This window comes from Nanorana parkeri, unplaced genomic scaffold (genome assembly GCF_000935625.1).
Source record: "Nanorana parkeri isolate BGI_ZX_2015 unplaced genomic scaffold, ASM93562v1 scaffold157, whole genome shotgun sequence".
In the NCBI taxonomy this organism is placed as follows: domain Eukaryota; kingdom Metazoa; phylum Chordata; class Amphibia; order Anura; family Dicroglossidae; genus Nanorana; species Nanorana parkeri.
This window is the reverse complement of record NW_017306425.1, coordinates 1,004,323-1,020,475: the sequence shown is the minus strand read 5'-3', so window position 1 is coordinate 1,020,475 and position 16,153 is coordinate 1,004,323. Positions and strand designations below refer to the sequence as shown.

General features: G+C 41.8%; 1 protein-coding gene across 1 annotated transcript; it reads right to left on the bottom strand.

Moving 5' to 3' along the window:
* Window positions 1-2,631: 2,631 nt before the first annotated feature.
* On the bottom strand, window positions 2,632-11,410 carry LOC108785350 (glutamine--fructose-6-phosphate aminotransferase [isomerizing] 1-like). The gene is made up of 10 exons (XM_018554404.1): window positions 11,371-11,410; window positions 11,148-11,243; window positions 9,729-9,826; window positions 8,132-8,252; window positions 6,751-6,908; window positions 6,207-6,321; window positions 5,818-5,945; window positions 3,513-3,680; window positions 3,266-3,427; window positions 2,632-3,153 (listed from the first exon to the last, which is right to left on the bottom strand). The coding sequence occupies exons 1-10, from the start codon at window positions 11,408-11,410 to the stop codon at window positions 3,109-3,111; spliced, it is 1,131 nt and encodes a 376-aa protein (XP_018409906.1). The 3' UTR covers window positions 2,632-3,108.
* Between the last annotated feature and the right edge of the window lie 4,743 nt (window positions 11,411-16,153).

Genomic DNA, 16,153 nt, shown 5'->3' with positions numbered 1-16,153 from the left:
TATGTGAATGCATGAAACTGGTTGCCATGAAATTACTTGCTATTGTATTTCAGAATAATCTGGTTCAAAGCAAAAACCTGCAGCAAGTCAGCCAAATCCTTTAAAGCTGTTTTCTTGAAATTGTAGTTTGCTAACAGCTGTGAGGCCATGTACTGTCTACAAAACACACTATTATATCCCATTTTTAAGATAATGTCTTCAATTTACTCTAATAAATCAATTGCATCCTAGAGAACAATGCACGAAGAGGGATTCCTTATTAGTATGCAGAAGTACCTTACTTTCAGGTAAGCGGTGTCTGGAGATAGGTGTAAAGCACTCCTTGCCAACCATCTTCATGGTGAAAAAACAAACAAACCAACCAAAAAAAAAAAAATTTACCACTCTGATTTGCTGCCTCGCTTGCTCTTCAGGTAGGACAAGAAGAGTTATGTGAATACATGAAACTGGTTGCCATGAAATTACTTGCTACTGTTTTTTCAGGACAATCTGGTTGAAAGCAAAAACCTGCAGCTAGTCAGCAAAATCCTTTAAAAGCTGTCTGCTTGAAATTGTAGTTTCCTAACAGCTGTAAGGCTATGTACTGTCCACAAAACACACCATTATATCCCATTTTTAAGATCATTTATAGGATTATACAACAAAAGTGATGGTTTTCAGATGCTATCCAAGTGTTGGCATTCTCTATTAGAATGATTGTGCCGTAACAGGAGGCTATTGAAAATGCTGGCTGACACTGAACTCATCCACTGCAGGCAACTTCAACAACAGTAGATGCCAACAAGCTGGCGGAAAATACATTTTCACAGCTTCTGCGTTCCAGATGTCAATCAACCACCATTCCTACTCAAGTACACACGGAGATGGTGTAGATCTGACCAGAGCGCCACAGTGACTTCGTTATTTATCATATTGTCTCTAAAAGTTCTCCTGTTATCAGTGCAATGTAAACTTTGTATATTTCCAGCTACCACGAGTGCCTGTGGGGAATAGAGAACAGATGGCACAGCTGGGCAAAGCCAAGATATTCTGCTTGCACAATGATGACCACATAAATGGTCCAAAGGTTGGCAAATTGCATGTGAAATGACAACATCTGTATCCTATTAAAGTATAAAAAGTGTGTGTTGCAAGTAGGAACTAATATGATATCATGTCTTTCATCTTCTCCTTCTCCCAGTAAAATGACAGCTGGAGGTGAGTGGTTGCAATGGGCAACTCACCCCTTTGCTCTCCTTCATTTGAGATGAGGCTCTATATCATTAAATGCCCTTTCCAGATAAGCGTTTTTTTTTATACTAGCAGAACAATAAAGGAGGTATAAAGCAAGACTAACCCTTTCCAGCAAGGCTGAGAGCTTTAAATGCTTCCTTAGAGGAGGTACCGCTACTGCTGGTTACATAGACAAGTAAACAAGTTTATTACAAAAAAGTGCAATCTATAGCCAGAACACAATCCAGACATTGTCTAGACTATTGTTGGGGAATGTGCAGTCCGAGCCTACCAAGAAAACCAGGACTAGAAGTGTCTACAGCTCACATAAGACTTTGTCTACTTTACCTAGATTAAAAGTACACAGGACAAATGTTGGACGGTTCTAAATAAACTCACTCAGTGGGTGGCCCTGTCAGCAGCCTTCCATCCAACAACCTTTAATCAGAAAATCAAAGAAACCAGGTGGAAAATTCTCAGCCTAACTGTGAATACAGCCAACCAGCTACCGTCACTGTTCAGGTATTCTGAAAGCAGCACAAAAGCCGCTGTAAAGCTGGCCATATTTTGCACAGTAGGTGTCCTGCTGGCACCTTTCTATCCGCAATCCTTCGATCAGAAAATTGAAGGAGCCAGATGGAAAATCTTCGGCGAACAGTGATGGCAGCCAATCAGTTGTTTAAGTATCCTGACAGCGGCACATCCACCGTCTAAATACAAAGGATGGAGGAATCTGTTATATTTTTTTCGTTCAGCCCGTGGCCAGCCTAAGAATACAATAGCTGCAGCAGAAGATCCGTCTATCCATTCATAGACTGAACAGAGAAACTCTAACAGTGCATGGCCAGCTTTAACAGGGGGCCACATAGCACATACAGGTACATTTTACCCATCTATGCCACAACGCCAGCTTGTGCTTGTGCCCCCTTTTTCTGGACTTTCCTAAACAGAAAGTCATTGACTTAGTATTTCATTTGTGAAGCTAGATTATAGAGTTGAAAAAAAGCCTAAAAAATGTAAAAATCTTTTACATGTTTAAACTCTGCACTTTTAGTGCCTTATGCTTAAATCTATTGAAAAGGTATACAGCACCAATCAGGGAGGGCTTGTGTATAGAAAAAAAACACAACACAAATATTTTCTTTGGTCAAGCCAGCAAAACTTTGAAAGGTACAAATAATATGCTATTAAATAATTTCTGTCTACTTTCTCCATCAGTTTTACATTAAACATGTATAAATGGGAAATGTGCAAATATTGATGCAGGTGTCATTAGTTCACAGACCTGGCTTTATAGTAATCTTCCATTCTAAAAAACTAAATCATGGAAAACGTACCAAAGAAACTAATCAATCTACTGTGTAGGACCTTATCCTGCTGTAGGCCATCAAATAATGGCACGGCAGTTCTAGTAAGTCTTTTGCTTGCATCACATTCTCAGTAAGAGCAACACCTCTGACCGGTTGTGTCATTTCCATCCACACACAGCAATTATCAGACAGCAGTCATAAGGTGACTGTGGACAGCAGACTATCTCTTGACACATAGAGTTTAGAAACGGAAAGGTCCATATCTTTACATGGGCTGTAAGATAGCAATATGGACAAAGTTTTAAAGTGCTGGATCTGACATGACATGAAAGTCAGTGCAAATCACTAGAACTCTGTCCAAGTTACTGCAAAGGAAGGAAGATAATAGTATCTATTCTACAAGGATCTGTCTGTTTACAACAGAAACTACATTTGTACAATATTCTGGTTTTCCAGATTCACAAGATGCAGCAGCAGGTGCTGCAAATGGACTGAATACAAAGGAAATGAGGGGAACATAAATATAAAAGTAAAAATTGGGATATAGAAATGGTAGAAATAGTGTCGTCTACGGATTCCACCCACTCTACTCCACAGTCACAGACTTGGCTAAGTTTCTTGGACAATCCACCTATGGAAAGAGGAAGGTATTGGTCAGTCAATCCAGTATCATATATAGAACAACCAGAACCCTTTCTTAAGCTTGCAGCTAGAAAGCCGTCTTACAGGTGCCAACAACTTACATCATATCCTCTGAGAACAGCAAGATGGAAGGCAAGGAGTTGTAGGGGGATCACACTCAGTATTCCTTGAAGACAGTCCACCGTGTGAGGAACCTTAATTGTACGTGGGATTGCGTTAATTGTTTCTGTGTCCTCCTTGTCACAGATCACCACTGGACGTCCCTATAAAGAATTTGTAAAATGAACATGACACCATAGGTTATATAACTACAGCCCTTATTTATCCATAATATGGTCTTAGACCTACCTGTCTAGCAACCACTTGCTGGAGAGCATTCTGGCACTTGATGTAGGAATGATCCCTCACTATAATCATGATGACCGGCATAAGTTTGTCTACCAAGGCCAGTGGACCATGCTTCAGCTCCCCAGCCAAGATCCCTTCTGAATGCATATATGTGATTTCCTTAATTTTCTACAAAGAAAAAAAAAAGTTACTGTTACTAAAAATTCAACTTTGTGAAGCAGATCTGCTTTTGAAAAGAGAATATGTCATAACCCGAATGCAATTTAAAAAACAATCCCTCAAACTTTTTAGTGAATAAAAAAGATGTTTGTGCTTACCATTAAATCTTTTTCTTGGAGTTCATTGAGGGACACAGGAATTCAAATACAGTTGGCTTATACTGGTTATACAGTAAAAAAAAAAAAAAAGGTAGCTCAGACTCCAAATAACCCCTCCTCTACCCAGTATGCCTCAATTTTTTGTAAAAGCAGTACCAAGAGCAAACGCAGAGAGAACATGAAGGGGTGGGACCTGTGTCCTTCAAAAGACTCAAAGAAAAAGATTTTACAGTAAGTAGCCAGACAATCAATCTCGCCAAACAAGGGTCCAAAAACTGACTCTCCAGTGGGGTTCATTTGAGCATCCCAAAATGGTGATGCCAAGAAAGGGCACTAGGGTGAACACAAGTACCAATGCTCTGTGAAGCAGCAGGTACCTCTGATGGATGCTGAGGGGCCAGGTCCTTGTTTAGGTAGCAGCCAGCCAAAACTGGCCCTGGTCAACAATGTAGGCCCTAAAATCTCTCTGAAGGGGAGGAATGCTGAGCATATCCTAGGGACAGTGGATTGTTCTGAGAAAGGGAGTGAACTCCAAAACCCAAGTCCTAAACTGGACTGGGGAAAGGCAGTAGCACAAGAGAGATACCGATGGGCAATTGAAGGAGGTACCAGTGACAAAGCATTAGTCCTCCGCTTTCACACTATGATTTCTCCGGCTCCTGTAGGGGGAAAAGAAGCTGAAGAAGCAGATCGCTGAATAATCAACTTCTTTGTGGTCCCTAGGTGACATTAGGGATTTAATAGATTTAATAGATGTCTCCATAAAGAGGACCTGACACCGACACTGTGACCTATTAGCCCCCTATATGATAGCAATACATTTAAGTGTAAAAATGAAAGCAAAATGAAAGACACATATATAAAAACTATTTAAAAAACACAAAAAAATGTTTTAAAGTCCCCCATCCACACATACATGCACATACAAACTCAAACATGTGTTCGGTGTGCCTTCACCATGAATGTCAGAATGCAAGCAATAATTCCAGGGCCATCAATCACTTTTAACACTAAGTGTCGCCTATGGGCAATTTTGGGTATGGTAGTTTTTTGCGATTTTGTGGTTGCAATTTTAGAAGACTGAAGACTGCAAGACTGAATAAATGTGAGTCAACTAACACAGTATGCTCAGGTCTGAAAAGTGCCACAATGCAGAGCCTCAAATTCCAGGCTACATCCAGTCTAGCGGGGTCCAGGTATGGCTTTCAAAGCTAGGCTGAGGAAACACCGATCCAGATAACTGCTTACAGAGAACAGCTCAAAGCGCAATGCAGCAAGGAATCTTGATTGCAGAGGTAAAAAAATCATAAAGAAAAAAGGCTAGAGCAAAAAATAGTTTAACTTTTCTGTGCAGAAATGTGGAAAAGGCATCCAACTTCCTAGAACAATATAAAAACTAAGCATGCTGTGTAGAGGAGGAGTTATATGCAGATGGCCTGCAATTTTTCTGCTCTGTTCAGTCCAAACCTCCTCTTGGTGGCAGGATAACCTAACTGTATCTGAATTCCTGTGTCCCTCAATAGACCATAAAGGAAAACGGTCTACGAAGCCCTCCTTACTGTAATAAACACATGTGGAAGAATAAGAAGCTATGCCTTGGTGTGTGGCCAGTTCTTTTCCTTATAATGTCCTGGCAGGGCAGATCTGATTTAGGGCATCATGCAATAGTAATTTACCCTATTTGCCCAATGCAAACTCTGACATTGAGGTAATAAGTGGGCACAGGCAGGGAGTGTCAGGTCCTGGACTGCTCCTTATCCACACCCATTATCCACATCATTAGTTATTTAGGGATCTCATCAGCCTTTAATACACAATATCCTGTTTTTCCATTTGGTTAGAGCTGTTCGAACTGTAATCCGCGTAAGACATTTGTTCTTAGGACACCACAGTGATTAATTTAGCAAAGTACAACTTCAGATGTTGCCACAATGATTCAACAGGCAGGAAACTGATGACAAGGGAAAGCCTGAGAGACTTCAACCTACCCAGGCGCCTTCCAGGCAGGTTGCATAGTGATATCCACGACCCATGATCAACACAGATTTCTGTTGGTACAGTTCAGCTGCCAGCTTCTGAATCTCATCATCAAGGCTAAGTACTTCCTTAATGTTGTCTGAGACAGAAAAGAAAAGACAAAAATGTCAAAGGCAAAGCAAACATTGCCATATATGCAGGTACCATCCCTGACCTTTCATGTTCCAATGCAAGTTATGACTTATGAGGTGTAATTCTATGACACAGTGAGTAGTAAACAGACTTATCTCCTGCCTAGAATTGTCTTTATATAAGATATGTGAAGCAGTATACACACAGCAAAATTACAGGCTTAACATATAAAAGTAAGATTTTGGTTGCATTATTTAATCATTCTTACCTGACAGCATTTTCAGACCGTGTATAATTTGCTTGCGTCGCTCTTGCTTAGAAATACGGTTATTACAAACCATAAGTGCAAACATGACCAGTGTCACGAACTGGCTGGTGTATGTCTGTTAGAAGAGAAATGGATCCAGTAAACCTCACACTCCAATCTAACATTGTCACATCAGTGAGAGTATATGACAACAGCCAGACATCAAATGCATGAAACAAGTAACTCATTCTCCGGCAATAACATGCGATACAAAGTTGGTTCTTTATGCCATCTTATTAAAGCCTTTGGTCCACCCTATGGTTAACACACTAAAGCTGGCCACGCACTTTACAAATGGACTGCACGATCTTCTTCACAACCAACTACTATCCAGTATGATGGCTTATCACATTGGATATACTGGACATTAAATTGATGGTTTAAGCAGGACCTTCCACTGCATAGCTGTTGGTAAACCTAAAGGAGATTGTACAATTTTTCTCAAAAGCACACAGTATGCGATGCCAGCTTACTCCACATTTTTTTGTGTCACTCCAGTGCTCACCTTTGTGCTGGCCACACCAATCTCAGGCCCAGCATTAATGTGGACACCACAGTGTGTCTCCCGGGAAATGGAGCTGCCAACGGTGTTCGTGATCCCAACTGTCAGTGCTCCCCGTTGTTTGCAGTAACGCAATGCATGAACAGTATCTGCCGTCTCTCCTGAATGAAGGTAAACAGGAAACACGATGTCTAATAATTCAAATGTGCACAAAAGAAATAGAGTTTTATCAACCGCAACTAATCATGTTATTTTTTCCCCCTTTTAAACATGAGTCACAAGCTGGATTTTAAGTGTTTTTTTCTATGGGTACCACATCTACTTATCCTTTTTAATAGGGTTGCACAGATACCAAGTACAGTACTCAGTACAAGTATGAGTACAAGTGCAGATACTTTTGAGCTCCAAGACTAGACTAGAGAAAAATTCAGAAATTAGGAGGCAGCTGTCATTTGTAAGGAGTATACGGAGCTCCTGGGATTTGTACATCTCTGCTTTAATGTAGATTTTGTTTTTATAAATATAAATAAAGGGATGCAACGATACCAGATTTGCGAGTACGAGTACTGATACTTGCCGAGTACTTACAAGTACGAGTACTGATACATTTTTGTTTATTGTCATGTGACAGTTTTTCTAAAACAATACAGACTAATGATTTCAGGACAGTGGTGGAGCACCAGAGCCAGGTCCCAGCTGCAACCTCTGCAACCCTGGTAGTTCTCATGAAAATGTCAAGTATCTGCACTGGTACTCAAAAAGTATCTGTGCATCCCTACTTTTTAACAGAGGAGGTCCAACAGAAATCTGCATGGCTGTTTAGCCACTAATATTGAAGATCAGGGACAGGGAGGTGTACATATAAAAACATAAGGAAACATAAGGAAAGGAAAAGTCTAGGTGTAACCCACAGCAGGCCATGGCTAGAAATTCAAAGCAAGCTCTGGCTTTATTGGCCCGGTGGCTGGGAATTATTGCTTTATTTCCCTTATCTTTAGTTGTTGATCAAACATCCCATTTGTGTAAAAATATTCCATGGATCATCCTATATTTTTGGCCACTGCCCTGCTAGATATTTACAGGCCCACTTCTCGTAAGTGATCCCTGGTGGTCTGACGTTCCATAGACAACCACGGAGAGTTATCTCAGTGACTTATATTCGTGTATATGGAAGAGTGTAACTATTTGTTTGAATAGCTATCAACATTTCTTTAACTACAATTTGTAGTACTGTTCCTCTTCAACATAGCAAATTTGTGGCTGTAATATAATAAAATATATGTATTTTGTGATTTGATTGTTGGTATATGCTTTTAGAGAAAGGTTCATGTATATCAGATGACACAGATTATCATGAAATTGCCAGACTATAAGAATACCATACCTGACTGACTGATGAAGAAGCACGCATCGTCTCTGAATACAGGAGTGCTCCTGTCCAGGAAGTCACTAGCCAATTCCACCATGACTGGAAGCTCTGTGAGCTCCTCAAGGATCTGACGTGTCTGGAGGACAGATAGATACAAGGACATGATTAATATGGAGAACTTTGTGTAAGTGTTAGTTCTTTTTGTCTGGAAACCTAAGAAACATATGTATTACAAGTGAAAAAATAAATGCAGTCTATCACCACCGAGAAAATGTTTATAGCAGGTGGCTTTAATGCACTAATAGCAGTTTGTAATGTCCTGGTAGGAACAATAAAGCAGAACTGAAGCCAAAACGTTATATTTTTGAATAGAGTAAGCTTTTTTTTTTCATAACAATAGCGTTAAATAAAGCAGGGAGCATGAAGATGCAGAAGTTTTTTTTTTGCCATCATTGTCCCATTGGGGAGATGTGTCATTACTTCCTGTCCGATAGCGACAACAGGAAGTGAGAGGAATATCTCTCCAAGATAAGGGAAATCCCTGGTGGTCAGCAGGGTCACCAGAACTAGTGTCCCAATTGGAAGATTTCCCATCTATTCTGTTCTAGTGACAACCCAAAACTTGGGATTTACTTTCACTTTCAGTAATAATGGTCACAAAGACAAAAAGAGAGGGTGAATCTCCACTACGGGGAAACAGACAGTGATACAAACCTTCCAGGTGTTCATGTCCCTCTCTACTCTATCCAAAAGAAAAAAGCTTTGGATTCAGTTGCACTTTAAGTTACAGCTAAATCATGAGCAATCTAGCAGATTGACAGATTGTAAACATCTGTACAGGGGCGTCCCGAGGCTGGGTGACACCCGGAGCGGTAACCGAGTGTCACCCCGCCGAGACATCACTGCGCATGCGCGTGACGTCATCGCGCACGCGCGGCAGTATTCTGATACCTGCCGGCGGCCATCTTGGGGATGGACGCCGGCAGAGAGTGGAGGGGACAGTCACGCGGCGGGATAAGGTATGCCGCCGGGTCCCCTCCTCGACTGATACTGTCGGTTGTTCGGTCCATGACCGAGCGCCCGACTTTTCAGAGGGGGGTGACACCAAAATGACTGTGAGTCATTTTGGTGTCACCCCTCCAATGGTGTCACCCGGGTGCGGGCCGCACCACCCTTGTGACGACACTGCATTAAAGCCACTGCACTTAAAGCCTTGGTGCCCAGACAGTTCTGGAGCATAGCGGGCTGCACAGTGAGTGACAGCGTTTCGGACAGGCTTTAGTGCTGAAACCACCATCTGTCAATGACTGACCAGCTCAGATATTGTGCTCCTGCTCCATAGGAGAGCTGGGTGGCAGGCATTTTTTGGAAGTGAAATAACGTCACATCACTTCCTGTTAGAACGGAGACTAGGGCAGAACTGTCCTGCCGCTCTTAGCAGCAGTAGATTAATGCTTTAGTGGTCTAATACTGGCCAGCAGTAGATTGCTATTAGAAGTGATATGTTGCTGCAGCTCACCATTGACTAGATTCTGCACATAGGTGCACCTGTGCCTTAGGCAACCTATCCCTGGTATAGAATGTTCAAAATTATAAGGTAATAAACACTTACAGCAAGTCCAGCATGGTAACTGGTTGCACAGGCAATGAGAATTATTCGTCGACATCTTTGAATTTCTTTGATGTGATCTTTCAGACCTCCCAAATTTACTGTTAAAAAAATATAAGAAAATTAAAGAGCATGATAATACTTTACAGTTTAATAGCAGAATATCTGGAAGTTTGCTCTGCACTGCCCCATAGCATGCAGTGCAGTGATTCTAATTAGACTATCAGAACAAAGACAGTCAGCTCCCCTGTGCACCTGTGCTAGAGGCTGCAGCATACACAGGCAGTGGAGCAAAAGATGATTGCTCATAGTAGTATCGGAAACTCCTCCAAGTAGAATTGGCCCATCTAGGACAACAATCAAATAAGTAGGACAACAGCATCACACAAGGCAACATGTAGCATGACACTGATGCTTGGCTAAGTGCTAGTGTGTACTGAACCACTTGATCTGCTCTAAATGCAATGGAGAGCTCAGCAGCTACCAAGAATGTTCAATAAATACCAACTTTAAGAACAAAGTCTATTTATATTAGGGTTTCACAGATACCAAGTACAGTACTCGGTACAAGTACGAGTACATGTACCGATACTTTTGAGCTCAAAGACTAGGCTAGAGAAAAATTCAGAAGTTAGGAGTCAGCTGTCATTTGTAAGGAGCACACGGAGCTCCTGGGATTTGTGCATCTCTGTTTTAATGTACGATTTTGTTTTTATAAATATAAATAAAGTGATGCACAGATACCAGTTTTGCGAGTACGAGTACTGGTACTTGCCGAGTACTTACAAGTATGAGTACTGATAAATTTTTGTTTATTGTCATGTGACAGTTTTTCTAAAACAATACAGACTAATGATTTCAGGACAGCGGTGGAGCACCAGAGCCAGGTCCCAGCTGCAACCGCTGCAACCCTGGTAGTTCTCATGAAAATGCCAAGTATCTGCACTGGTACTCGAAAAGTATCTGTGCATCCCTAATTTATATGATTAGATTTATGTAGAACATTTTATACCATTTCAGGGGCATTTCAACTGTGCCAGTGAATCTCAGCTAATCATTCTTGATGCTCCCTTAGAGGTGCACAGGCTTCCACATTTTTATTACCATGCCCCCAGAATTGGTCTTCAAAATAATTTTTGCATTTTAAAATACTGCTCTTAATAATTGCTAACTCAAAACCACAAGAAAATGTGATTATATAAAATAAAATACAAGTAACATGCATTAAAAGAGAAATGTCACTGTGTAATTTGTCAGAATTGTAAATTGTGGGGTATATCCCTCATTTCTAAATCCTAAAACGCAAGAACAGCTACCAACCATGGCATTATGATTTACAGGTTTGCCATTGTTAGTGAACAGGCCACTTGGAGTAGATACAACACATCTTTCCCCAAAGCAGGAAAAATCTGGAGATCTTACCCGTCAGGTCATCAAAATTGACTCGTCCTTTCATTGAGTTGACTATGGACTCTGGCTGCTCGAAGATTTCTTTCTGCATGAAGTAGCTCAAGTTGCCTGTAAGTCAAGCAAGAGCAAGACAGGAAAGTGTAAATGTTCAATAAATTCAATAATCAGCAGATACTGTTATTTTCTATAAAGAAACGTTTCAGTGTCACAGCTGTATTTATTGTTCATTGCATACCTGTTTCCTTGTGTTGGGTCTCCATACCTTCTAGTACCATGTTTAGGCTTTCTTCCTGAGCTATATATCCATTCATCTCTCTGCTCCACAACACTGGTGACAATGAAACATATATTTATATATACACTTCCTTTGACAAGCCTCTCCTTTTCTCCTCCCCGATTTGTAATCACTCCACAAGAAGTGCTGCACCTAAATTTTTATACCGCTAACATCATCACAGGAGACAATCCCTATGACCTCACATTTCAGATATTTCTTCTCACCTATCCTGCATGACCTTTTCAAGATCAATAGAATCTCACCTAACTGGTCCTCGTGTCCTTCTTGTGCTCACACCTTTCACTTTGTAAATACTAAATAAAAAGTATCTCTTTGTAGATAACCGCCTAATTAGAAGGTTCATAGACTAAGCTAGACTTGCTTGACAACTGAGAGTTACATCTGGAGTGCCCAACACAATCATGAAAGTCAATCTGGTATTTGCATTTATGTGTGATCAGAAAAACACAATCCACAAAGTCGTTTTCCAGAGAATTTGTTACACAGAAATATCTTCACTGCCATTTTCAACCTTTTTTTCAGGCTATTAATTTATAGATAGGGATGAACGAATGTTCCTCCCATCGTAACGTCTGACAACTTTAATCTGAATCCTATTGAAGTCTTTGAGGGCAAATCTTGAAAATCAATTTTGGCCATTTTCAAGGCTCATAGGCAAGATATTGTCAATCAAAGGACATGTGAACCTGTACAATGCCATGACAGACATGTGGCAATGCAGAGAGTCCTCCTTTTTATGCCACTTTGAGGGTGGCATGGGAAAAACACTCTCAGTTACATGCTACAGCATATGTGGTGTTATGGAAAAGGGCAACTTATATAAAGATGTCACCAGCCCACCAGCACGAGTACCTGTTACTTTTGGGATATCTGGTAAGGACTGCCGAAAGATATATGGACATGGAACAGTCTCATAGACCGCTTCAGTGACACCAAAAGTGCCAGGACAGTACAAACACCCCCGAAATGGCCCCTTTTCGGAAAGTAGACACCCCAAGGTATTTAGTAAAAGACATGCTAAATATTTTGAAATCTTAATTTTTTGCCACAATTTTTTGGACTATGAAGAAAGTAAAGTCAAATAAAAATAATTAAGTTTAAAGTCGTAATAAAGTAAAATAAAAAGTAATTAAGTTTAATTTAAATTTTTTGGATTTTGAAGAAAGTATAGGAAATTAGATTTTTTGTTTTCACTAAGTTGCCATTTTAATAAGATATTTCTCACAACGTGGGCATACTTAGAATTACACCCCAAAACATATTTTGCTACTCCTCCCGATTATGAGGATACCACATGTGAGACTTTTGCCTAACCATAGAGAGGGGCCCAAAATCCAAGAAGCACCTTCAGGCTTTGAAGGAAATGGATCAGGTACAGGCAAATGGCAGCTAGTCAGGCACGTGAAGAAAAAAACCCGAACCACAATGTGCACTCTAATACCTAAGAGTAGGAATGCACTTGGGTTTGGGCCACAATCAAGCTCCTTGGAATCCAAAAGGAAGCCGACAGTGATGCCCCAATGAGAGACATTTCCCACCCTGCAGCTGCACGGGTACAAAGGTCCAAATATGGACATGTGACCGTAGGGACAAAAACAATGTGTGACAACTTATTCCATCTTTGCTGCATATGTTTGGTGGTCTGCTTGGGTAAAAGGGATAACATCCGGCAAGTGTTTCTCATGCAGCCTGCAGACTTCATGAGATTCAAGCATTTCAGGTGCAGGGCCTTACTGGTTAATTAGGGCTGTTATAATTTCTTCTTTATATTTTAGGAAGGAGCTAGGTCTTACTACGGGACATGTTGAAGGCTGGCCGCAGGCTAGCCTGGATTTGTGGGAGGAGCCTGTGCCTTTAAAGACGGCACGGCTCACAGGGAATTATGTCGGCGGGTCACGAACGTCCCCACCCACCCATTCCCCTTGCATTCATTCATTTCATTTACATTCAGGGTATGCCCCCTTTTAGGCATACTGACCTGAGAAGGCCAAGGCACACCACAGGCCATGGGGCGGGGGGTGGCGGGGTGTCACTTACTTGATAAGGCTCAGACCACAAATGAATTGTAGATGGCCATTTGGATTAAATAGATAGATACTTTTTTTGTATTAGTAAGTTATTCTTCAGGTTACCAGGTGGAGCAGACTTGTTGCCTCCTCCCATTTTCAGCTTTGTGTTGACATGTGTTTGCTGAAAGCCTCTGCAATTTAGTCACATTATAGCACAAGCTACAGTTTGCTTGAGAAAAAGATGTTTGAATAGTGGAACCCTGACATAAAAATTGTCCACCTAGAGGTAGTATCCCTGATGAAGTAGGGGGGACATAAGGTTCCACACAATCCTTCCACTGCTACACATATTTGAGATGGGCAGCAAGGGGGGCTCCAGCTGGCAAGCTACCACTTTGTAAATGAGAAAATCAAATGTGTAACCCGTTTTCTGGGTTATCTAAAAAAAATGTTTTAAAAAAATTGTTGAGCGGCTTAATTTTGTGGAGTCTATCATACGTGGAACCGATTTTGAGAGGGCACAGCGAATTGTCACTGAAATGAAAAAATTTCATTTTATATCATGTCCTGGGCATGATGGGCATGTGGTGGATTGGGTATGTGGACCAATATGATAGCAGTTCTTTTTTTTATTGTGATTACCATGTGTAAAGTCAGGCAAAAGAATGCTTTAAATTCTGAAACAGTGACAGGCTTCCATGGAAATTGTATGGCATAAAAAGGAACCAGAATTTCTACTAACGAACTGTTGGGTGTAAAGGTCACATTGCTCCACAATTAAATCAAATAGTAAAATTGGTAAAAATACAAACAACAACAATTTAATGACTCATGGCACACTATGTACAATATCTCACAGAAGTGAGTACACCCCTCACATTTTTGTAAATATTACATTATATAATTTCATGTGACGACACAGAAGAAATGACACTTTGCTACAATGTAAAGTAGTGAGTGTACAGCTTGTATATCAGTGTACATTTGCTGTCCCCTCAAAATAACTCAACACACAGCCATTAATGTCTAAACCACTGGCAACAAAAATGAGTACACCCCTAAGTGAAAATGTCCAAATTGAGCCCAAAGTGTCAATATTTTGTGTGGCCACCATTATTTTCCAGCACTGCCTTAACATTCTTGGTCATGGAGTTCACCAGAGCTTCACAGGTTGCCACTGGAGTCCTCTTCCACTCCTCCATGACGACATCATGGAGCTGGTGGATGTTAGAGACCTTGCGCTCCTCCACCCTCTGTTTGAGGATGCCCCACAGATGCTTAATGGGGTTTAGGTCTGGAGACATGCACGGCCAGTCCATCACCTTTACCCTCAGCTTCTTTAGCAAGGCAGTGGTCGTCTTGGAGGTGTGTTTGGGGTCGTTATCATGTTAGAATACTGCCCTGCGGCCCAGTCTCCGAAAGGAGGGGATCATGTTCTGCTTTAGTATGTCACAGTACACAGGGCTCTAAATTTCCACTCGCCCCATCGCAATTGGCGAGTGAAAATTGCGTGGGGGCGAGTGGAAATTCATCGGGGGGCAGGGGCGCCACCGGCAGGACGATGGGGGAAACTGCCACAGCTTCAGCAGCGGCGATCACCTCTCTAGTCCCCTCCCCCCAGCCTGCCTCTCCCACCTCCTGTGGGCAGCGCCACTATGTAAACTGCAGAGTAGCGCTGTCTGCATACAGAAGCGACACTTTACCCCCCTTCCCCAAAATGCAGGGCTGTCCATGGAGTCACCTCAGGTGCGTGAGCGATAGCTCCCGCCAGCTTTCTTATCACTCCTTCCCGGCCGCTGCTGTACTGATCAGTTAGCCTGCGTGCGTTGTGAAAGTAGCAGCCCCGGAGTAGATAAATACCCGCCGTGCAGTACAGACCCCCTCCTCATCTCACTGCTGCCATCAGGCCTGACACGCTCCATCCAGAAAGAGGGAGAGTCCGAGCAGGGCCCTTCTCTCCAGGGCCCAGGGGTATTTCATAGGACGGCTTTTGGGCTCTACACACTGACAGTGGTGTATGAGGGCAGCTACACTGCCTGCTTCCACTAAGGTGCAGGGCAATCTCTGGGATCACTCTGTCCTGCATCCTCATCTTCCACATGACCATCTTATGTGTAGCTGAATTGCTGGAGCACTACAACTCCCAGCATGCCAGGAGCTGGCAAGGATGCAGTTATCCCAGAGGAGCGAAGTATCCAATCCCATTAAGTGTGTGTGTACGCCAGCTGCTGCATTTAATTGGAGCAAAGAGGATGGAGCGCAGGATCTGTTGCCGAGAGCAACCAATCAGGTTACATCATTCATTCATACACAAGCGTGATCAGTAAAGAAGTTTTGCCGACATGTAGACACACACACGCATCTATCTGATGAACAGTATCTGTGCCGCCCCAACAGGGGTATAGAATATGAGATGCATAGCCTCAGTTAAGATTAGCATTGTTATATAGGTTAGAATTTATATAGTGTGATTTGCCTAACTATTTTCTCATAGCTAAATCCATGTGTTATCATATGCTGCCATCTAGTGGCCTTTTGTTGTAACAAACATGCTTTCTGTAATTATTCCTCATGTGACGATGTATTTCCCCCTAGTGTAGCCCCTTCCTGCTTCCTGTGTGCAGTACTTCCTGTGTCATGGCACAGCTACTAGCCACATGTAACAAGGACACACATGTAATCTGCACAGTACGTAGGAAAGGCATCATTTT